The sequence below is a fragment of the Cherax quadricarinatus genome, chromosome 3 (assembly GCF_038502225.1).
Source record: "Cherax quadricarinatus isolate ZL_2023a chromosome 3, ASM3850222v1, whole genome shotgun sequence".
NCBI classification, from domain to species: Eukaryota; Metazoa; Arthropoda; class Malacostraca; order Decapoda; family Parastacidae; genus Cherax; species Cherax quadricarinatus.
In genome coordinates, this window is record NC_091294.1 from 79865431 (window position 1) to 79891173 (window position 25743).

The 25743-nt window shown below is 40.0% G+C and overlaps 1 protein-coding gene across 9 annotated transcripts in view; it reads left to right on the forward strand.

The window, feature by feature from the left end:
• LOC128705091 (nephrin) overlaps positions 1 to 25743 on the forward strand; it is a 324072-nt gene that overhangs the window by 178358 nt on the left and 119971 nt on the right. For all 9 annotated transcript variants that reach the window (XM_053800326.2, XM_053800316.2, XM_053800332.2 and 6 more), the window contains exons 4-6: positions 9078 to 9283; positions 9463 to 9573; positions 10247 to 10450. In XM_053800326.2, coding sequence (XP_053656301.2) covers positions 9078 to 9283; positions 9463 to 9573; positions 10247 to 10450 — 521 coding nt within the window. The remainder of the gene's footprint in view (positions 1 to 9077; positions 9284 to 9462; positions 9574 to 10246; positions 10451 to 25743) is intronic.

The window sequence follows — 25743 nt, forward strand, 5'->3', positions numbered from 1 at the left end:
TTTGGATAGCAATGGTAAGTTTGATATTGGCCTATAGTTGTTTAAGTCTATAGGGTCACCACCTTTATGTATTGGTGTAACCCTTGCCATCTTCAGTAGTTTCGGGAAGGTGCTAGTTTCTAGTGACTTGTTAAAAAGTAATGAAATAGCATGCGAAAGGACATGGGCCACTTGCTTGTACAGTAATGGTGGGACATGAGACAGATTCCCTGAGTTATTTTTAAGTGAGTTTATAATCTCAGTGACTTCCGTGGGCTCAGTTGGTGCAAGATAGAAGGAATTTGGGAAATTCCCATCTAGGTAGTCCCCGGCATGGGCATTGGTACGTGGGATTTTATTGGCGAGATTAGATCCTATGGTTGAGAAGAAGTCGTTTATCTTGTTAGCTGTGTCAGTGGGATGTAGTGGTGTTTCATTAGGTTTAGTTAGGACAATATTCTTGTTTTTTTTCAGTTTGTGGGTCCCTAGAATCTGAGAGAGTGTTTTCCAGGTCTTTTTTATATCTCCTCTATTTTATTTTTTTTTTTTTTTTTTATTATCACACCGGCCGATTCCCACCAAGGCAGGGTGGCCCGAAAAAGAAAAACTTTCACCATCATTCACTCCATCACTGTCTTGCCAGAAGGGTGCTTTACACTACAGTTTTTAAACTGCAACATTAACACCCCTCCTTCAGAGTGCAGGCACTGTACTTCCCATCTCCAGGACTCAAGTCCGGCCTGCCGGTTTCCCTGAATCCCTTCATAAATGTTACTTTGCTCACACTCCAACAGCACGTCAAGTATTAAAAACCATTTGTCTCCATTCACTCCTATCAAACACGCTCACGCATGCCTGCTGGAAGTCCAAGCCCCTCGCACACAAAACCTCCTTTACCCCCTCCCTCCAACCCTTCCTAGGCCGACCCCTACCCCGCCTTCCTTCCACTACAGACTGATACACTCTTGAAGTCATTCTGTTTCGCTCCATTCTCTCTACATGTCCGAACCACCTCAACAACCCTTCCTCAGCCCTCTGGACAACAGTTTTGGTAATCCCGCACCTCCTCCTAACTTCCAAACTACGAATTCTCTGCATTATATTCACACCACACATTGCCCTCAGACATGACATCTCCACTGCCTCCAGCCTTCTCCTCGCTGCAACATTCATCACCCACGCTTCACACCCATATAAGAGCGTTGGTAAAACTATACTCTCATACATTCCCCTCTTTGCCTCCAAGGACAAAGTTCTTTGTCTCCACAGACTCCTAAGTGCACCACTCACTCTTTTTCCCTCATCAATTCTATGATTCACCTCATCTTTCATAGACCCATCCGCTGACACGTCCACTCCCAAATATCTGAATACGTTCACCTCCTCCATACTCTCTCCCTCCAATCTGATATTCAATCTTTCATCACCTAATCTTTTTGTTATCCTCATAACCTTACTCTTTCCTGTATTCACCTTTAATTTTCTTCTTTTGCACACCCTACCAAATTCATCCACCAATCTCTGCAACTTCTCTTCAGAATCTCCCAAGAGCACAGTGTCATCGGCAAAGAGCAGCTGTGACAACTCCCACTTTGTGTGTGATTCTTTATCTTTTAACTCCACGCCTCTTGCCAAGACCCTCGCATTTACTTCTCTTACAACCCCATCTATAAATATATTAAACAACCACGGTGACATCACACATCCTTGTCTAAGGCCTACTTTTACTGGGAAAAAATTTCCCTCTTTCCTACATACTCTAACTTGAGCCTCACTATCCTCGTAAAAACTCTTCACTGCTTTCAGTAACCTACCTCCTACACCATACACTTGCAACATCTGCCACATTGCCCCCCTATCCACCCTGTCATACGCCTTTTCCAAATCCATAAATGCCACAAAGACCTCTTTAGCCTTATCTAAATACTGTTCACTTATATGTTTCACTGTAAACACCTGGTCCACACACCCCCTACCTTTCCTAAAGCCTCCTTGTTCATCTGCTATCCTATTCTCCGTCTTACTCTTAATTCTTTCAATTATAACTCTACCATACACTTTACCAGGTACACTCAACAGACTTATCCCCCTATAATTTTTGCACTCTCTTTTATCCCCTTTGCCTTTATACAAAGGACCTATGCATGCTCTCTGCCAATCCCTAGGTACCTTACCCTCTTCCATACATTTATTAAATAATTGCACCAACCACTCCAAAACTATATCCCCACCTGCTTTTAACATTTCTATCTTTATCCCATCAATCCCGGCTGCCTTACCCCCTTTCATTTTACCTACTGCCTCACGAACTTCCCCCACACTCACAACTGGCTCTTCCTCACTCCTACAAGATGTTATTCCTCCTTGCCCTATACACGAAATCACAGCTTCCCTATCTTCATCAACATTTAACAATTCCTCAAAATATTCCTTCCATCTTCCCAATACCTCTACCTCTCCATTTAATAACTCTCCTCTCCTATTTTTAACTGACAAATCCATTTGTTCTCTAGGCTTTCTTAACTTGTTAATCTCACTCCAAAACTTTTTCTTATTTTCAACAAAATTTGTTGATAACATCTCACCCACTCTCTCATTTGCTCTCTTTTTACATTGCTTCACCACTCTCTTAACTTCTCTCTTTTTCTCCATATACTCTTCCCTCCTTGCATCACTTCTACTTTGTAAAAACTTCTCATATGCTAACTTTTTCTCCCTTACTACTCTCTTTACATCATCATTCCACCAATCGCTCCTCTTCCCTCCTGCACCCACTTTCCTGTAACCACAAACTTCTGCTGAACACTCTAACACTACATTTTTAAACCTACCCCATACCTCTTCGACCCCATTGCCTATGCTCTCATTAGCCCATCTATCCTCCAATAGCTGTTTATATCTTACCCTAACTGCCTCCTCTTTTAGTTTATAAACCTTCACCTCTCTCTTCCCTGATGCTTCTATTCTCCTTGTATCCCATCTACCTTTTACTCTCAGTGTAGCTACAACTAGAAAGTGATCTGATATATCTGTGGCCCCTCTATAAACATGTACATCCTGAAGTCTACTCAACAGTCTTTTATCTACCAATACATAATCCAACAAACTACTGTCATTTCGCCCTACATCATATCGTGTATACTTATTTATCCTCTTTTTCTTAAAATATGTATTACCTATAACTAAACCCCTTTCTATACAAAGTTCAATCAAAGGGCTCCCATTATCATTTACACCTGGCACCCCAAACTTACCTACCACACCCTCTCTAAAAGTTTCTCCTACTTTAGCATTCAAGTCCCCTACCACAATTACTCTCTCACTTGGTTCAAAGGCTCCTATACATTCACTTAACATCTCCCAAAATCTCTCTCTCTCCTCTGCATTCCTCTCTTCTCCAGGTGCATACACGCTTATTATGACCCACTTCTCGCATCCAACCTTTACTTTAATCCACATAATTCTTGAATTTACACATTCATATTCTCTTTTCTCCTTCCATAACTGATCATTTAACATTACTGCTACCCCTTCCTTTGCTCTAACTCTCTCAGATACTCCAGATTTAATCCCATTTATTTCCCCCCACTGAAACTCTCCTACCCCCTTCAGCTTTGTTTCGCTTAGGGCCAGGACATCCAACTTCTTTTCATTCATAACATCAGCAATCATCTGTTTCTTGTCATCCGCACTACATCCACGCACATTTAAGCAACCCAGTTTTATAAAGTTTTTCTTCTTCTCTTTTTTAGTAATTGTATACAGGAGAAGGGGTTACTAGCCCATTGCTCCCGGCATTTTAGTCGCCTCATACGACACGCATGGCTTACGGAGGAAAGATTCTTTTCCACTTCCCCATGGACAATAGAAGAAATAAAAAAGAACAAGAGCTATTTAGAAAAAGGAGAAAAACCTAGATGTATGTATATATATATATGCATGTGCGTGTCTGTGAAGTGTGACCAAAGTGTAAGTAGGAGTAGCAAGATATCCCTGTTATCTTAGCGTGTTTATGAGACAGAAAAAGAAACCAGCAATCCTACCATCATGCAAAACAGTTACAGGTTTTTGTTTCACAGTCATCTGGCAGGACGGTAGTACTTCCCTGGGTGGTTGCTGTCTACCAACCTACTACCTATATATCTCCTCTAGTGTCTGTGAATCTACTGGTGTAGTATAGTTGTTTGGCTTTCTTTATTACTTTGGTGAGAACTGATGAATAGTGTTTAAGAATATCTTTGTGTATTAAGCCCTGTCTATATTGCTTTTCATATTGGTGTTTCTTATCAATGGATTTCAGAATGCTGCTGGTTAGCCAAGGGCAACCAAGCCGTTTGTTTGTGATCTGTTTCGTTTTTATAGGACAATGTTTGTTGTATAGTCTAAGTAATTTGTTAAGAAAAATGTCTGTCCAGTCATCAATACCATTGGCCTTGGAGAATTCTGTAGGCCAGTCAACAGTCTCTAGGTCAGCTGTGAACTTCCTTATTGAGGCCTCGTCGTGGAGTCTAAATGAGACTTTGTTGTATTCAAGTGGTGGTTTACTAATGTTTGTCAGGAGGAAGGTAGGGTAGTGGTCTGTAGTGCTATCTGTGATTATCCCTGATTTAAGGGGGGCTAGTATATTGGTCCATATGTGGTCTATTATGGTTGCACTTGTCTCAGTGAGCCTGGTTGGTTTAGTTATTGTTGGTATGAGAAGTGTGTTGTTCATATTGTTGATGAAATCAGTTACAGGCTGATCATCTAGTAAGCCAAGGTTGATGTTGAAGTCTCCAGCTAAGAGAAGGTGGTGCTTATTCATTTGTCTGTTTGTTATTAGTGACTTTAATTTCTCACTGAAATTTGGGATGTTTGTGTGAGGTATCCGGTAAATGGCACCGATTGTTATAGGTGTTTTAAGGTTTTTTACAGTAAAATTAGCAAAAATGTATTCGAAGAATTGAGACACTTATGCAACACATGGGAATCTTTATTGAAGAAACGTTTCGCCACACAGTGGCTTCATCAGTCCAATACAAAGTAGAAGTGGGTAAGGAGAGTAGAAGTTTGAGGTAATCAGTCCCTCAACCTGGAATCGATGTGTTCAGTCCATCACTCTCGTAGGAAGTGCAGCATAGGGCCAGAGAGGTGGCTTATATACTGCGGTGAAATGAGTTGAAGCAGGAGGAGGCGGGATCACAGTGGGACCTGCCACTAGTGTAAGTAGGTCGTCGTCCAAAGGTTGGGCAAGCGTTGAAGTCTTTGTACCAAGACCCCATGATGTTGCAGTGTCTGACAAATGTGATGAATGGTTATGAAAACCGACAAGTTGAAGAATTGAGACACTTATGCAACACATGGGAATCTTTATTGAAGAAACGTTTCGCCACACAGTGGCTTCATCAGTCCAATACAACTTGTTGGTTTTCATAACCATTCATCACATTTGTCAGACACTGCAACATCATGGGGTCTTGGTACAAAGACTTCAATGCTTGCCCAACCTTTGGACAACGACCTACTTACACTAGTGGCAGGTCCCACTGTGATTCCGCCTCCTCCTGCTTCAACTCATCTCACCGCAGTATATAAGCCACCTCTCTGGCCCTATGCTGCACTTCCTACAAGAGTGATGGACTGAACACATCGATTCCAGGTTGAGGGACTGATTACCTCAAACTTCTACTCTCCTTACCCACTTCTACTTTGTATTGGACTGATGAAGCCACTGTGTGGCGAAACGTTTCTTCAATAAGGATTCCCATGTGTTGCATAAGTGTCTCAATTCTTCAACTTGTTGGTTTTCATAACCATTCATCACACAAAAATGTATTCCCCTTATTCATCACTAAAGCAAGTGGTGCTAATACAAGATAATTGGTTAGAGTAATAGATTGCAATACCACCCCCAACTTGGTTTGGTCTGCAGTTGTGAATTGCTGTGTATCCTGGTAGAGGGTAGATATCTATGACAAGATCCTGGATGCTATATAGAATAAACAAAATGCAGATGTAGTATACAGAGACTTTGCTAAAACCTTTGACAAGTGTGACCATGGTGTAATAGTGCACAGAATGCATGATAAGGGAATAACAAGAAAAGTTGGTAAATGGATCTATGACTTCCTAGCAAATGGAACACAAAGAGTAAGAGTAAACAGAGTAAAGTCCAAGGCAGCTACAGTGAAGAGCTCTGTTCCACAAGGCACAGTACTTGCTCCCATTCTATTTCTCATCCTCATATCTGACATAGCTAGAGATGTAAGCCATAGCTCCGTGTCTTCCTTTGCGGATGACACCCGAATTGCCATGACAGTGTCCTCCATCAAAGACAACTCAAGACTCCAAGAGGACATCAACCAAACCTTCAAATGGGCCACTCAAAACAATATGATATTCAATGAAAAGAAATTTCAAGTACTCAGATATGGAAAACATGATGAAATTAAAACTGTATCAGGGTATACAACAAATTCTAACCATACACTAGAGCAAAAAAGTAATGTGAAGGATCTGGGAGTGATATGTCAAAGGATCTCACCTTCAAGGACCACAACAATGTATTTATCGCATCTGCTAGAAAAATGAGAGGATAGATAATGAGAAACTTCAAAACAAGGGACACCAAGCCCATGTTGATTCTCTTCAAATTGGTTGTTCTCTCTAGGCTGGAATACTGCCGTACACTAAATCCCCCTTTCAAGGCAGGCAAAATTGCTGACCTGGAGAGTGTACAAAGAACTTTCACAGCACATGTAAGTATGATAAGGCACCTAAATTACTGGGAATGGCTGAAGTCCCTTGATTTATATTCCCTGAAACTCAGGCAAGAGAGATACATGATAATATACACTTCAAAAATCCTAGAGGGATTAGTACCAAATCTGCACACGAAAATCACTCCCTATGAAAGCAAAAGACTCGGCAGGAGATACAACATTCCCCCAATGAAAAGCAGGGGCTTTTCACACACAATAAGTGTCCGGGGCCCCGAGACTGTTCAACTGCCTCCCACCATACATAAAGGGGATTACCAGTAGACCTCTGGCTGTCTTCAAGAAGGCACTGGACAGGCACCTAAAGTCAGTACCTGATCAGCTGGGCTGTGGTTCGTATGTCGGTTTGTGTGCAGCCAGCAGTAACAGCCTGGTTGATCAGACCCTGATCTATCACGAGCCCTGGTCTCAGACTAGGCCGTGGGGGCGTTGACCCCCGAAACCCTTTCCAGGTATACTCCAGGTATACTACTTTCGTGCTTTGTGGCCATTAATAAAGAAAATTAAGGCTTATTTTCTGGCCACGGTTAACCACGGATAACTGAAATCATGGATAACAAATCTGCAGTATGATGGGATACTTACGAAACTAGGTGTTCCATGTTTTACGAATACCGTCCTCAGATCTAAAGATATGGTAGACCGTTATATTACACAATTTTATTTGGCACATTTCAGTTATTACACTGTTGAAAAATTGCAGCACAATTTTATACAACACTTCATAAAATTAACTTAACACGGCTCGGTTTGTGGGAGGGGAAAAATTGGAGCATCACTCTAAGAATCCTCGTGTTTTGAAAGGTGAAGATAAAAACACCTTTCCAGTAATTTGGAAATCAAACCAGTCAGCTTGGATGATAGAGGAAATATTTATTGACTAGTTTAAGCATCATTTTATTCCTGAAGTCAAGTTTTACCTGCACATCAAGAACCTTGCATTCAAGGCTCTTCGTTCTTGATAATTCCCATACTCATCCACAAGCTTTGCTGGATGTGACCCCACATGTAAAAGTTGTAGTTTTACCTCCAATTGCAACATCTTTAATACGACTACTGTATCGGCGAGTTATTAAGTCATTTAAGTGTAACTACACAAGAAGAGTTACGAAAAAACTAGTTGCATCAGTGGACTCTGACTCCTACCTGGCAGTACCAAGCTTCTGGAATAAATTTAACATTGCAGATGCCATCAGCTATGCTAGAAGTGCATTGAGTGATGTGCCCCAGTCAACATTAAATGCAGGCTGGTATTATGCCAGCAGATTTAATGATATCATACACATGAAAAATACCTGGAAAATCCATCTCTGAAATCCTGGTCTCTCAAAAACCATCCAAAAACCAGATATAAACCTAACTAAACCAATATAGACCTAACTAAAGGAGATATAGGCATAACTAAACTAATATAGCTCTAACTAAAGCAGATGTAGACCTCATTAAACCAATATAGACCAAACTAAACCAGATATAGACCTACTTAAACCAGATAATGACCTACTTAAACCAGAAAATGACCTAACTAAACCAGATAAACCAGTCTGCAGACACAGCTAACAATAAATAATTTCTTTTTGACTATAGGATCAAAACTAGCTAGTAACTTGTCCTGTTTCCTGACAAACCTAACCTAACCTAGCTAGCAACCTATCCTGTTTTTCAACAAACCTAACCTAACCTAGCTAGTAACCTGTCCTTTTCCTGACAAACCTAACCTAACCTAGCTAGTAACCTGTCCTGTTTCCTGACAAACCTAACCTAACCTAGCTAGGAAAGTCCCATTTTCAAACACTTAGACGAGTGACAACCTTACTAGAAATGATCTAAACTCACTATAACTAACTCCAACTAATCCTACTAAGGTCTCACTTGAAATAAACTAACTACAAAACTAATTTATCTCCAACTGTGTACAAAAACCTAACTCATGTACTGACAACAAGTGTTGCAACTCACATCATTAAGTTAATTGAATTTGTAACTGTCCCATTGATCATTTGTTTCAAATCTTGTTCCATTATGTTTCTACTACAACTTAGTAAGTTGACCTATCATCAGGCAGTATTATAAGTTAGTAACTTACTGTATCATCACTCACTATTATAACTAAGTTACTGTACCATTGTTCATGCACTACCTTACTTTTTATACAGATAATAGTTCTTGACTGTACTAGAAATCCTAGTTAATAGTTTGTATCTAATAGTAAACTAGTCTAGTAATTGTATTTTGTACCTGATGATGTTTTAATACTTGTATATTGCTGTATTTTGTGATGTGTAATGAGTAATATAGTTTATTTGTGTCTCAGTTCTAACTACTGACTGTTCATCACAGTTATGATTCGCGGTCAGAAGTACCCCGGTCATGGATCAGCGAGAGGGTCCTGGGGTCAAGAGCTAGTGCCCAGTTCTTCCCAGACTCCAAGATACACTACCTACAGTTAGAAGATGTCCAGAAGACTGACAGTGGACTGTACAGTTGTAGGGTAGACTACAGGAGGTCCCCCACTCAGAGAGCTAAGATCAACCTTACAGTTATTGGTCTGTACCAGTTATATTACACTTGTTAACATCTTCTATATACAGTCACTTCTCTTATAAAGCTCCTCTATATACAGTCACTTCTCTTACAATGATCATTGTATAGTGTGATTTTTAATGACCATCGTATAGTAGATAGATTTCAAAACCCCACTAATGACGTTGCTCTGGTCCACCAGTTCCACCCGGTGTACCGACAGTCCTTCAAGACGATGGGACACAGGTGGACCACACTCTTGGTCCGTACAACCAGGGATCCCTAATAAACATCACCTGTCAGGTGGTGGGAGGTATGCTATACCAGCCTCTGCTTCCAAGGACCAGGAGTTGTAGTCTAATAATTGCAGTAGACTTGCCATCTATCATGGTCTATTAGCAGATAGCTTTGTCTCTCATACATTGTATAATCATACTGTGTATATATTTTTGAAGTATATATTTTGTATATTTGAAGTATTTTCAACATATTTGATCTTTGAAATAGATTTAGATTTAAGATATAACATATACAATGTTTTGTATATCTTCATGTATACACTGAGAGGTGTGTATAATGCAGTATATACACAGTGGTGTATATCTCTCACTTTATACACACTCAGTTATTAGACAGCTGTATATGTGTATATATGTATATAATGTGCAAAACAACCACAGGGGGAGTTGAATGATAGCTGTAGGCCTTTCATGTTGCAATCAACACATCATCAGGAGCTTGCAGTGTTGCAGAAAAGAGGAGGATGTCCAAGCAAATACAATCACCTTAAGCACCTTGCAGGGTGCTTCCTGTGATTGTATTTGCTTGGACCTCCTCCTCTTTTCTGCAACATTACAAGCTCCTAATGATGTATTGATTGCAACACAAAAGGCCTAGAGTTATCATTCAACTCCCCCCATGGTTTTTCATTTTGTATCGCCTGTTCACGATATTTGCACATGTATAATATTTCCTCCGCACCCCAGGTGATCCTCCCCCACAGTTAACATGGTGGCAGGGAGAGAAGTTACTTGACGGGGACACAGAGAGTGCAGGAGGGGGAGTGTACCGCAATACTCTAACTGTTGGACCACTCACCAGAGACCATCTCAACAACTTCTACGCTTGTCAAGCCTTTAACACCGACCTTATTGCTCCTCTCAGCAAGGCTGTTACTCTGGATGTTAATTGTGAGTGTGTAGAGTGTGTAGAATGTGTAGAATATGTGTAGAGTGTATGTAGAGTGTATGTAGAGAGTATACATAGAGCATATCATGTGCATAGAGTGTGTATATCAAGTGTGTTGTGTGTGTAGTGTGCATCATGTGTGTAGAGTGTATGTAGACTGTAGAGTGTGTGTAGTGTGTAGAATGTGTGTAGAGTGTATGTAGAGTGTGTGTAGTGTGTACATAGAGTGCATCATGTGTGCAGAGCATGTACATCATGTGTTGTGTGTGTACTGTGTCAATACAGTGGGTCATGTGTGTGGTGTGTGTGTATACCAGGGGTGGGCAACATCTTCAATAAGAGGAGCCACATACATCACTTTACATACATTTTTGAATGTTCAAGAACCACAGAAAATATTTTTGATATCAATACCCTTTGTGGCTTCCTTTTAGCCTATCAGATCTAAGAATTCTTTCACATTTGCATCATTTGTAACCTAACTGAGGGATATCTTGAATGTCTGTAGATTCATCCAGTGCTAAGCTGAAAGCATTGCAGTTTGTCAGATCACTCTGCAGTGAACACACAATTGTAGAACAACTTTCAGAAATGCGTCTCTCAGTAGCACAGCAGGAGATAGGGATTTGTTCTATTGCCTGTTTAAGTTTTGAGTTCTCTGGAATGAGAATTACAGTCACATTACTAATATTCTGTTTTACAAATTCTCCATGACTTAGAGCAATATTCTAAGCTATAACAAAACTAGCTTCAGTAGCCAAGTCATTTTCCTTACAGAGGGAAAATTGGCTCTTCTGTTTAGCGACTAAATTAGATTTAAAATTTTTTATCTATTTTATCGCAGTTCGGATTCAGAAGGAAATTCAGATGCAAATTTTTTATGGTCACACTCATAGTGATGCTTTAATTACTGGCTTTCAAGTGGCTGGTGTTGTATGACACATAAGGCACACAGCCTTTTAACCTTTAACAGTAAAAGCAAAATCATCCTCCCATAGTTTGTTAAACACTCTCATTTCTTGTTTGTATTTCCATTTTGTATTCTTTTGTTGCTTGGTCATTCTAAACAAGGGTTTTATAACTTTATCTAAAATCAGTCTTAAATATTTATTAATCAGAAAAGTACTTCTGTACACTGCCCGACACTAGTTATGTTCCACTACCACCCCAAGAGTGTAACTTGTGTGTACTGTATGGAGAGTAATGGTGCAGAGTCCAATCATCATCCATACTTATTTAAAACATTTTTTGATTATGTTCAGCCAGTTTAAACAGCAGTTTGAACACAGTGCATATGGATGTTTGAAAAGATAATGTAAATTACTTGTATTTTTTTTTTTTTTTAACAAGTTGGCCGTCTCCCACCGAGGCAGGGTGACCCAAAAAGAAAGAAAAATCCCCTAAAAGAAAATACTTTCATCATCATTCAACACTTTCACTTCACTCACACATAATCACTGTTTTTGCAGAGGTGCTCAAAACACAACAGTTTATAAAGATACACAACATATCCCTCCAAACTGCCAATATCACAAACCCCTCCTTTAGAGTGCAGGCAACATTGTACTTCCCATTTCCAGGACTCAAGTCTGGCTATATAAAAATAACTGGTTTCCCTGAATCCCTTCACTAAATACTATCCTGCTCACACTCCAACAGCTCGTCAGGTCCCAAATACCATTCAACTCCATTCACTCCTATCTAACACGCTCACGAACGCTTGCTGGAAGTCCAAGCCCCTCGCCCACAAAACTGCCTTTACCCCTTCCCTCCAACCTTTTCTAGGATGACCCCTACCCCACCTTCCTTTCCCTACAGATTTATACGCTTTCCGTGTCATTCTACTTTGATCCATTCTCTTTAAATGACCAAACCACCTCAACAACCCCTCTTCAGCCCTCTGACTAATACTTTCATTAACTCCACACCTTCTCCTAATTTCCACACTCCAAATTTTCTGCATAATATTTACACCACACATTGCCCTTAGGACATCACTGCCTCCAACCGTCTCCTCGCTGCAGCATTTGCAACCCAAGCTTCACACCCATATAAGAGTCTTGGTACCACTATACTTTCATACATTCCCTTCCTTGACTCCATAGATAACATTTTTTGTCTCCACATATACCTCAATGTACCACTCACCTTTTTTCCTTCATCAATTCTATGATTAACCTCATCCTTCATAAATCCATCCACTGACACGTCAAGTCCCAAATATCTGAAAACATTCACTTCTTCCATACTCCTCCTCTCCAATTTGATATCCAATTTTTCTTTACCTAAATTATTTGATACCCTCATCACCTTACTCTTTTCTATGTTCACTTTCAACTTTCTACCTTTACACACTCTCCCAAACTCATCCACCAAGCTTTGCAATTTCTCTCTAGAATCTCCCTTAAGCACAGTATCATCAGCAAAAAGTAACTGTGTCAATTCCCATTTTGTGTTTGATTCCCCATAATTTAATCCCACTCCTCTCCCAAACACCCTAGCATTTACTTCTTTTACAATTGAGGTTGGCGAATTTGGAAATTCGGCGATTGACCGAGGAGAACAAGAAGATTCGTAGTAGTCCTCCTGTTTTGAGTCCTCAGGTCAAGAAGGGAAACTGGTCAGTGGCTGGACAGCAGGGAAAGAAGTTGACGATCAAGAAGACGAATGGAAAGGTAGAAACGATGAAGAAGAAAGAGACTGCCGTGGAAACTGTTGTGGAAACATCCAATACATTCTCAGTGCTACCCGACGAATGTGAGTTGACTACTGGGAACGACACGACGAAAGACATTAAGGAAGGTAAGAATATTGTTGTTGTTGGGGATAGCCAAGTTAGGTATATGGATAGGGCGTTCTGCTTGAAGGACAGGAGTAGGAGACAGAGAGTTTGCTTTCCTGGGGCTGGGATGGAGGATATTGTTAGCCGTCTGGATGACATCATGAGAGGTAATGGGAGCAATCCTATTATCTGTCTCAGTGCTGGAGGCAACGATGTTGGCAGACGTAGGAGTGAGGACCTGATTAGCAGGTATAGGTCAGCAATAGAAATAATTAGAAGTAAGGGTGGGAACCCTCTCATATGTGGTATTTTGCCAAGGAGGGGAGTTGGAAGTGAATGGTTGTCCAGGGCAATTGGTGTCAATTGCTGGCTGGACAAATACTGTAAGGAAAATGCGGTAACATTCATTGACAACTGGGACCTCTTCTATGGCAGAAATGACATGTATGCTAGGGATGGGGTTCACTTATCTAGGTGTGGGGTGGGAGCACTGGCAACTGCAGTGGAGGGAGCAGTTAGGACTTTAAACTAGGAATAGTTAGTGGTATGGGTTTTGGCAGGAAAACAGTGAAGTCCCAGTGTAGTAATATTACGAGTTCTAGGGGAACTAGTAATAATAAGAACGAGATAGATATTGAAAAGCCAGGGACCTTGGGTGATAAAGACGGTAATAGGTTTAGTAGAAAAATAGAAATGAGCAGGAAGGGTAAAGAGAAAGGAGAGTCTTTCAATGTTTATTATGCTAATTGCCGTAGTGCTAGGAATAAGATGGACGAGTTGAGATTAGTTGCTAGTGTAGGTAACATTGATGTATTTGCCTTAACTGAGACGTGGTTTAATTCAAAAAGTCGGGACGTGCCTGCGGAATGTCATATTCAGGGTTTTAAATTGTTCCAAGAAGATAGAAGTATTGGGAGGGGGGGTGGGGTGGCATTGTACGTCCGAGATCGCTTGAACTGTTGCATAAAAACGGGTATTAAGTCTGAAGTAACACATACAGAGTCTGTTTGGATAGAATTTTCAGAGGGGCATGAAAAACTGATTTTAGGAGTGATATACCGTCCCCCTAACTTAGATAGGGACCAAGGGAAACTACTATGGGAGGAAATTGTTAAGGCCACAAGGCACGATAATGTAGTAATTCTAGGAGACTTTAACTTTAGTCATGTTGATTGGAATTTCTTGACTGGGAATTTAGAATCGTACGACTTCTTAGAAGTATTTCAGGATTGTTTTTTGAAGCAGTTTGTGACAGAACCTACAAGGGGAAATAACCTGCTTGACTTAGTTATGGCAAACAATGAATCCCTTGTTAATAATTTAGAAATTTCAGAGGAACTGGGTGCTAGCGACCACAAATCAATTACATTTAGCATTGAATGGAAGTACGATAGTAGCGATAACTCAGTAACAGTCCCAGATTTTCGCTTAGCAGATTACGATGGGCTTAAAGAACACTTATCATCTGTTGACTGGGGTAACGAAGAGAGCTATCAATATGACAGTTTTCTGAACACTATACATGCTGCTCAAAGAGCGTTTATCCCATATAAAGAAATTAGATCAAATAGAAATGACCCAAAATGGATGAATAATAGGCTCAAATATCTACTAGGGCATAAGAAAGGAATTTATAGGCGTATCAAAAGAGGTGAGGGTCATCTTATGAATCAGTATATTGACATTAAGAGGGACATTAAAAAGGGGATAAGAAAAGCTAAAAGGGACTATGAAATTAAAGTTGCTAGGGATTCTAAAACTAACCCAAAAAGTTTTTTCCAGGTCTATAGAACAAAAGTTAGAGATAAGATAGGTCCCCTTAAAAATAACTATGGGCACCTTACTGACAATGAGAATGAAATGTGCTTGATTTTAAATAATTATTTTCTCTCAGTTTTTACACAGGAAGACACTAACAATATTCCAGTAATTAATTTTTACAGTGGGCTAGAAGAAGATAAATTATGTAACATCACAGTCACTAGTGAGATGGTTGTGAGGCAGATAGACAGACTGAAGCAAAATAAGTCGCCGGGTCCTGATGAGGTTTTTTCAAGGGTTCTTAAGGAATGCAAAATGGAACTCTGTGAACCATTAACTAATATTTTTAATTTATCTCTTCAAACAGGTGTAGTGTCTGATATGTGGAAGATGGCTAATGTAACTCCTATTTTTAAAACAGGGGACAAGTCGTTACCGTCAAATTACCGCCCAATAAGCCTGACCTCAATTGTAGGCAAATTACTAGAGTCAATTATAGCTGAGATTATAAGAAGCCATCTCGATAAGCATAGCTTGATTAATGATACTCAGCATGGATTCACAAGAGGCCGGTCTTGTCTAACTAATTTATTAACTTTCTTCAGTAAAGCTTTTGAGGCTGTTGACCACAATAAAGAATTTGATATTATTTACTTAGATTTTAGTAAGGCTTTTGATAGAGTTCCGCACCATAGACTGTTAAAGAAAGTGGCAGCCCATGGCATTGGGGGAAAAGTGCTCTCGTGGATCGAGTCATGGCTCACTGACAGGAAGCAGAGAGTGTCCATAAATGGGGTTAAATCCGAGTGGGGATCTGTAACAAGTGGCGTTCCACAGGGATCAGTCTTGGGCCCGTTGTTGTTTATAATATATATCAATGATCTTGATGAGGGAATTACTAGTGATATGAGCAAATTCGCCGATGACACAAAGATAGGTAGGATAATTGATTCAAACGTAGATGTTAGGGAACTTCAGGAGGATTTAAACAAACTCTATTCTTGGTCAGAAAAGTGGCAGATGCAGTTCAATGTAGATAAGTGCAAGGTTCTGAAGCTTGGGAGTGCCCATAACCCTAGTACTTATAAATTAAATGATGTAGAACTTAGCCATACAGATTGCGAAAAGGACTTGGGGGTTATGGTGAGCAGCAACCTTAAACCAAGACAGCAATGCCTAAGCGTACGTAATAAGGCAAATAGATTACTGGGATTTATATCAAGAAGTGTAAGCAACAGAAGTCCAGAGGTCATACTGCAGCTTTATACATCATTAGTAAGGCCTCACCTTGATTATGCAGCTCAGTTCTGGTCTCCGTATTACAAAATGGACATAAATTCGTTAGAAAACATTCAGCGTAGGATGACTAAATTAATACATAGCATCAGAAATCTTCCTTATGAAGAAAGATTGAAGACTCTTAAGTTACATTCACTTGTTAGACGAAGAATGAGGGGAGACCTGATCGAAGTGTATAAGTGGAAGATAGGTATTAATAAAGGGGATATTAATAAGGTCTTGAGGATGTCTCTCCAAGAGAGAACCCGCAGTAATGGATTTAAATTAGATAAGTTTAGATTTAGAAAGGACATAGGAAAGTATTGGTTTGGAAATAGGGTAGTTGATGAGTGGAACAGTCTACCTAGTTGGGTTATTGAGGCTAGGACTTTGGGTAGTTTCAAATCTAGGTTGGATAAGTACATGAGTGGGAAGGGTTGGATTTGAGTGGGACTTTCACATCAGAGCTTATTTCTTGGGTAGCATTGAAAATCGGGTTGGGTAAATGTTTTGTTAGTGGGATGAATTGTAAAGGACCTGCCTAGTATGGGCCAGCAGGCCTCCTGCAGTGTTCCTCCTTTCTTATGTTCTTATGTTCTCATCTGTAAATATATTAAACAACCATGGTGACATTACACATCTCTGTCTAAGACCTTCTTTTACCTGGAAGTTGTCTCCCTCTCTTATACACACCCTAACCTGAGTCTCACTATCCTCATAAAAAACTCTTTACAGCTTTTAGTAACTTACCACCTATTCCATATACAGTGGTCCCTCGTTTTTCGTAATTAATCCGTTCCTGGAGCTGTTACTATGAACAAAATTTATGATTTACGAATAAATTTTCCCCATAAGAAATAATGTAAATACAATTAATCCGTTCCTGACACCCAGAAGTATTAAGACAAAAAATTTTTTTACATGAAATATAGATGTAGTACATAAACAATACAATGGGAAATGATAAATGAAACATTAACAGCATAACACTTACCTTTATTGGAGATTCTTCTTAGTGTATGGGAGACTGGAGGAGGAGAGAGAGTGGATTGTTTATAGTTTGGAAGGGGAATCCCCTTCCAGCAACACCTCAGGTACCAATTGCTTTTCTGGGGTTGCTTGTCTTCTCTGTTTCTTAATGCGGAGAGAGCTCTGTTTCTGGCGTCTCTTTAACACTTCCCTAAAATGGCCCAATATGGCTTGCAATATGGCTTGCAACAACCTTGTTAGGGTGACGTTTCTCCATAAAGCTTTCCATCTTACCCCACATAGTAAAAATCTCTTTAATTTCTGAAGAAGGCACCTTCTTCCATCTCTCTTCCTCCTCCTCTGCAGCAAGATTCTGAGCTGCGATGTGTTGCTCTTCCTGCTGAAGCTCTTGCAGCTCCTCAGGGGTGAGCTCTTCATTGTGGCCTTCCACCAATTCTTCCACATCCTCCAAACTCACATCCAACCCCATGGAACTCCCCAGTGCCACAATTGATTTTACAACAGACATAGGCTCATCAGGGTCAGTCCCAAACCCTTCAAAATCCCTCTTGTCGACACAATCTGGCCACAATTTTCTCCAGGCAGAGTTCAAAGTCCTGGTAGTCACTCCCTCCCAAGCCATACCTATAAGGCTTATGCAATGGAGGATGCTGAAGTGCTCTCTCCAAAATTCCCTTAGGGTCAAGTGAGTGTCTGTGGTCACAGTCAAGCACCTGTGAAACATTGCTTTTGTGTAAAGTTTTTTAAAGTTTGCAATGACCTGCTGGTCCATGGGCTGGAGGAGAGGAGTGGTATTCGGGGGCAAGAACTTTACTGTGATGAACCCAAACTCCTCGAAAATTAGGTCATCCAAGTTTGGAGGATGAGCAGGTGCATTGTCCATTACTAGCAGGCACTTGAGATCCAATTTCTTTTCCAGGAGATACTCCTTCACACTAGGGCCAAACACTTCATTGAACCACTCGACGAAAATTTCCCTCGTGACCCATGCCTTACTATTAGATTTCCAAAACACACACAATTTACTCTTCATAACATTGTTTTTCCTGAACACTCTGGGATTTTCAGAATGGTACACTAGTAATGGCTTCACTTTGAAATCCCCACTAGCATTAGCACAGAACATTAGCGTCAGCCTGTCTTTCATAGGCTTGTGTCCTGGCATTGCCTTTTCCTCTTGTGTAATGAAGGTCCTCTTTGGCATTTTCTTCCAAAAGAGGCCTGTTTCGTCACAATTGAACACTTGTTCAGGTTTCAGTCCTTCAGCCTCTGTGTACTCCTGGAATTCATGCACATATTTTTCAGCCGCCTTGTGGTCCGAACTGGCAGCCTCACCATGCCTTACCACACTGTGTATGCCAGTATGGTTCTTAAATCTCTCAAACCAGCCTTTGCTGGCCTTAAATTCACTCACATCACCACTATTTGCAGGCAATTTCTTTACCAAATCTTCATGCAACTGCCTAGCCTTTTCATAAATAATCGAAGTCATAAGAGTATATCCTGCTAATTGTTTCTCATTTATCCACACCAATAATAACTTCTCAACCTCTTCGAGCACTGGTGATCTCATTTTTGTCAGCATAGTTACCCCCTTTGCAACAACAGCATCCTTTATTTCCTTTTTCTTGGCCACTATGGAACATAAGGTTGTGTAGGGTTTCTTATGCATCCTGGACAGTTCGGCCACACTTGTACCACTTTCATATTGTTCAATGATGGTTTTCTTAAATTCAATCGTATTTCTCACCTTCTTTACCACAGGCTTGGCACTAGGAGCTTTCTTTGGAGCCATGGTAGCTTATTTAGTACTTGCAAGCACTAAAATAAATGGAATATTATGAAATATTTCGCTGGAGCACGTGAGGGGACCTTTGCTCACTGATAAACAATGCCAGACTGGCTGCCGCCACAGCTCACACCGTGGGTACGCGTCCAGGATGAATTACAACTCGCGAGTCAACTTATGAAAAGCGAGTCCATGTTTATACGAAAATAACCCTATGATTGGCGAAATTTACGATTGCTGGGAACTACGAAAGCGAGGGAGCACTGTACTTGCAACATCTGCCACATTGCTCCCCTATTCACTCTATCATAAACCTTTTCTAAATCCATGAATGCAATAAAAACTTCCCTACCTTTATCTAAATACTGTTCACATATATGCTTCAATGTAAACACTTGATCTACACATCCCCTACCCACTCTAAAACCTCCTTGCTCATCCGCAATCCTACATTCTGTCTTACCTTTAATTCTTTCAATAATAACCCTACCATACACTTTTCTTGTTTTTTTTTTTTTCAACAAGTCGGCCATCTCCCACCAAAGCAGGGTGACCCAAAATGGAAAGAAAACCCCAAAAAGAAAATACTTTCATCATCATTCAACACTTTTGCCTCACTCACACATAATCACTGTCTTTGCAGAGGCACCCAGATACAACAGTTTAGAAGCATATATATATGAAGATACACAACATATCCCTCCAAACTGCCAATATCCCAAACCCCTCCTCTAAAGTACAGGCATTGTACTTCCCATTTCCAGGACTCAAGTCCGGCTATATAAAAATAACCGGTTTCCCTGAATCCCTTCACTAAATATTACCCTGCTCACACTCTAACAGCTTGTCAGGTCCCATGTACCATTTGTCTCCATTCACTTTTCCTGGTACAGTGGACCCCCGGTTAACGATATTTTTTCACTCCAGAAGTATGTTCAGGTGCCAGTACTGACCGAATTTGTTCCCATAAGGAATATTGTGAAGTAGATTAGTCCATTTCAGACCCCCAAACATACACGTACAAATGCACTTACATAAATACACTTACATAATTGGTCGCATTTGGAGGTGATCGTTATGCGGGGGTCCACTGTATACTCAGTAAACTAATTCCTCTATAATTTTTACAATCTCTTTTGTCCCTCTTCCCTTTATATAAATGGACTATACATGCTTTCTGCCAATCCCTAGGTACCTTCCCCTCTTTCATACATTCATTAAAAAAAATATCAACCACTCCCACACTATGTCCCCCCCCCCCCCCCCCCCCCCGCTTTTAACATTTCTGTCACGATCCCGTCAGTTTTAGCTGCTTTACCCCCTTTCATTCTACGTAATGCCTCACGCGCCTCCCCCACACTCACACCCTGCTCTTCTTCACTCCTAAAAGATGGTATACCTTCCTGGCCAATGCATGAAATTACCGCCTCCCTTTCTTCGTCAACATTTAAATGTTCCTCAAAATATTTTTGCCATCTACCCAATACCTCCATCTCCCCATCTACTAACTCCCGTACTCTGTTTTTAACCGACATATTGATTCATTCCCTAGGCTTTCTTAACTTGTTTAACTCGCTCCAAAATTTTTTCTTATTTTCATTAAAATTTCTTGACAGTGCCCCTCCCACTCTATCATCTGCTCTCCTTTTGCACTCTCTCACCATTCTCTTCACCTTTCTTTTACTCTCCATATACTCTGCTCTTCTTATAACACTTCTGCTTTGTATAAAACCTCTCATAAGCTAACTTTTTCTCTTTTATCACACCCTTTACTTCATCATTCCACCAATCACTCCTCTTTCCTCCTGCACCCACCCTCCTATAACAACAAACTTCTGCCCTACATTCTAATATTGCGTTTCTAAAACTATTCCAACCCTCTTCAACCCCCCCACTACTCATACTTGCACTAGCCCATCTTTCTGCCAATAGTTGTTTATATCTCACCCAAACTTCCTCCTCCCTTAGTCTATACACTTTCACCTCTCTCTTACTTGTTGTTGACATTACCCGTATATATATATATATATATATATATATATATATATATATATATATATATATATATATATATATATATATATATATATATATATATATTGGCAGTTTGGAGGGATATGTTGTGTATCTTTATGTGTATTCTTCTAAACTGTTGTATTCTGAGCACCTCTGCAAAAACAGTGATAATGTGTGAGTGTGGTGAAAGTGTTGAATGATGATGAAAGTATTTTCTTTTTGGGGATTTTCTTTCTTTTTTGGGTCACCCTGCCTCGGTGGGAGATGGCCGACTTGTTGAAAAAAAAAAAATATACACTGTATATATATACAGTGGACCCCCGCATAACAATCACCTCCAAATGCGACCAATTATGTAAGTGTATTTATTTAAGTGCGTTTGTACGTGTATGTTTGGGGGTCTGAAATTGACTAATCTACTTCACAATATTTCTTATGGGAAAAAATTCGGTCAGTACTGGCACCTGAACATACTACTGGAATGAAAAAAGTTCGTTAACCGGGGGTCCACTGTATATATATATATATATATATGTATATATATGTATATATATATGTATATATATATATACATGTATATATATATATATATATACATTATACATTATATATATATATATATATATATATATGCAAAACAACCACTGTGAAAGAATAGAGAAGTTCCAAGCACTTTCGTGACTACTCACATTAGTAAGGGAATGGTATATAGCTCTATGTTAAAAGAAAACATTCCCAATTGCCCTCAAAGATTCTTTAAGTCTTATGATACACTTAATAACAATAAAAATTTGTGCCTTACTAAAGCAGACAAAATAAATTGCAATAGTGATTATGAAAGAAAATGATTACCAAGAAAAAATGAATAATCTCTTAGCTGATACTGAAACCTATTCTAAACTTAGAAAAAATCCCCTAGAAACCGTTAACAGCAATTTCAATAAAACAATAAAACTTCTACTGAAAGGCAAAGATGAATTAGTCAAACAATTTACTTCCAGTAATCCATCTTTACCTTACATGTATGGACTAATAAAAACACACAAACCAGGGAATCCAGTCAGACCAATTATTAGCTCCATAGGGTCAGTTTCATATAAATTATCCAAATGGCTTGTTGATATTTTGAGCCCTATTGTTGGCAAAATTTCTAACTTTAATGTTAAAAACAACATAGATTTAGTTGATAAATTAAGCTCCTTGACTGACTTAAATGATTTTAACATGGTTAGTTTTGATGTTACTTCCTTGTTTACGAAAGTTCCTGTTGATGATTTATTAAGTTTCTTATCTGAAGAACTCGTTAATTATGATTTACCATTGCCAGTTCCTGCTATCATTAAACTTATTAAACTTTGCATTGTTGATGCAAAATTTGTATTTAATGATAAGTTTTACACTCAGAAGTTTGGTATGGCAATGGGAAATCCTCTTTCACCTGTTCTTAGTAACCTATACATGGAATTTTTTGAAACAAGGTTGCTTAACACAATCCTCCCTAATAGAGCTAAATGGTTCAGATATGTTGATGATATTTTGTGTCTTATGCCCAAAAATGTAGATACACACCATTTCCTTGGCAAATTAAATAGCTTAGCCCATTCTATAAATTTTACTGTTGAATTTGAAGAAAATAACTCATTGCCTTTTCTAGTTGTTTTAATTATTAAGAGTAATAATGAATTCAAATTTAAAATTTACAGAAAACCTACAAACAACTGTTCCTATGTACACTATTATTCTTCCCATCAAGACAGAGTTAAACTGTCTGTTTTCTCATCAATGTTTTTGAGAGCTTTACGAATTTGTAGTCCAGAGTTCATAGATGAGGAAATATCCAGAATTTATGAAATAGGTAATGATTTGAAATACCCAAGAAATGTAATTGATAAATCTTTTAAAGTTGCTAGAAATACTTTTTACAATCCAAAAAGGGACAACCAGCCTTATTCAACTAAAAATATGTTGGTTCTCCCTTACCATGAAAACTTGGTTGATATGCCTTCTCTTCTTAGACTTTTAATATTAAAGTTGTATTCAAAAATCTTGATACAGTAAAATAACTTTTGATACAGAATTCCCCCCAAAATGCTGATGGATGTGTCTATAAGATTCCTTGTAAAATTTGCGATAAAGTTTATTACGGTCAAATTGGTATTTATTCATGTAAGAGATTTTAACCATCCAATTGATTTTCAAAAAGTTGAGAAAGTAGTATCAAGCAAGTCCATGGTCGACAGGAATATAATTGAATCTTGCTTCATAAAAAACAGATTTGACAATAATATGAATATCTCCTTTGGTTTATATAAATTAGATCCATTTATAATTAATAGAATTTGGGAAGAATTTAATAATACATTGGACAAATAATAATTTTTTTTTTAAATTTCTTATTTCTTGGGTAGAATAGTTTGTTGGTGGGTTGTATGAAGGACCTGTCTAGTTCGGCCAGCAGGCCTGCTGTCTCGCGTCAGGTGTTTCGTTGTTTGTGGGATCTGATAGCGAGGTGTGGGCTACCCCTTTACATACCTTCTTTTGATGCTTTACTTTCATTGTTCCTTGATAATGTGAGTAGTCACGAAAGCGCTTGGAACTTCTCTATTCTTTCACAGTGGTTGTTTTGCATATTCTGAAATCGCCTGTTTACTGTGATCTTATTGCATATATATATATATATATATATATATATATATATATATATATATATATATATATATATATATATATATATATATATATATATATATTCTAGGTAGTAGGTTGGTAGACAGCAACCGCCCAGGGAGGTACCTGCCAAGTGAGTGTAAAACGAAAGCCTGAAATTGTTTTACATGATGGTAGGATTGCTGGTGTCTTTTGTCTGTCTCATAAACATGCAAGATTTCAGGTGTGTCTTTCTGCTTCTACTTACGCTTAGGTCACACTACACATACATGTACAAGTATATAGTATATACACACCCCTCTGGGTTTTCTTCTATTTCCTTACTTGTTCTTGCTCTTGTTTATTTCCTCTTACCTCCATGGGGAAGTGGAACAGAATTTTTCCTCCGTAAGCCATGCGTGTTGTAAGAGGCGACTAAAATGCCAGGAGCAAGGGCTTAGTAACCCCTTCTTCTGTATATATTACTAAATGTAAAAGGAGAAACTTTCGTTTTTCCTTTTGGGCCGCCCCGCCACCCCGCCGCCCCGCCTCGGTGGGATACAGCTGGTATGTCGAAAGAAAGAAAGATATATACAGTCGACCCTCAACTAACGGCGGCATTAAGTAATGGCAATTTCGTTTAACGGCGCTATTTGCCGTAGAAAAAATGACTTAACCAACGGCGAAAAACTTAACCAATGACGTTCGTCCGGAACACGTCCCCAGCCACTCCAAGACTCAGTGTGACATTGTTTACAAGCTTTTGCGGTCGGCTTCCACGTGTGCCTCCCATGCATTTTGGATTATTCCACTGTTTCTAGTGCTTGTAACTGCTAAATAAGCCACCATGGACCCCACGAAAGCTTCTAGAGCCAGCCCTTAGGTAAAGGATGTGGGAAACACGATAGAATTCAAGAAAAGGTTTGTAGAAAAATACGAGTGGTGGTGGTAGAGGGTGATAGTGATGGTCGTAGAGGGTGGTAGTGATGGTGGTAGAGGGTGGTAGTGATGGTGGTAGAGGGTGGTAGTGATGGTGGTAGAGGGTGGTAGTGATGGTGGTAGAGGGTGGAAGTGATGGTGGTAGAGGGTGGTAGTGATGGTGGTAGAGGGTGGTAGTGATGGTGGTAGAGGGTGGTAGTGATGGTGGTAGAGGGTGGTAGTGATGGTGGTAGAGGGTGGTAGTGATGGTGGTAGAGGGTGGTAGTGATGGTGGTAGAGTGTGGTAGTGATGGTGGTAGAGGGTGGTAGTGATGGTGGTAGAGGGTGGTAGTGATGGTGGTAGAGGGTGGTAGTGATGGTGGTAGAGGGTGGTAGTGATGGTGGTAGAGGGTGGTAGTGATGGTGGTAGAGGGTGATAGTGATGGTGGTAGAGGGTGGTAGTGATGGTGGTAGAGGGTGGTAGTGATGGTGGTAGAGGGTGGTAGTGATGGTGGTAGAGGGTGATAGTGATGGTGGTAGAGGGTGATAGTGATGGTGGTAGAGGGTGGTAGTGATGGTGGTAGAGGGTGGTAGTGATGGTGGTAGAGGGTGGTAGTGATGGTGGTAGAGGGTGGTAGTGATGGTGGTAGAGGGTGATAGTGATGGTGGTAGAGGGTGGTAGTGATGGTGGTAGAGGGTGGTAGTGATGGTGGTAGAGGGTGGTAGTGATGGTGGTAGAGGGTGGTAGTGATGGTGGTAGAGGGTGGTAGTGATGGTGGTAGAGGGTGGTAGTGATGGTGGTAGAGGGTGGTAGTGATGGTGGTAGAGGGTGGTAGTGATGGTGGTAGAGGGTGGTAGTGATGGTGGTAGAGGGTGGTAGTGATGGTGGTAGAGGGTGATAGTGATGGTGGTAGAGGGTGGTAGTGATGGTGGTAGAGGGTGGTAGTGATGGTGGTAGAGGGTGGTAGTGATGGTGGTAGAGGGTGGTAGTGATGGTGGTAGAGGGTGGTAGTGATGGTGGTAGAGGGTGATAGTGATGGTGGTAGAGGGTGGTAGTGATGGTGGTAGAGGGTGGTAGTGATGGTGGTAGAGGGTGGTAGTGATGGTGGTAGAGG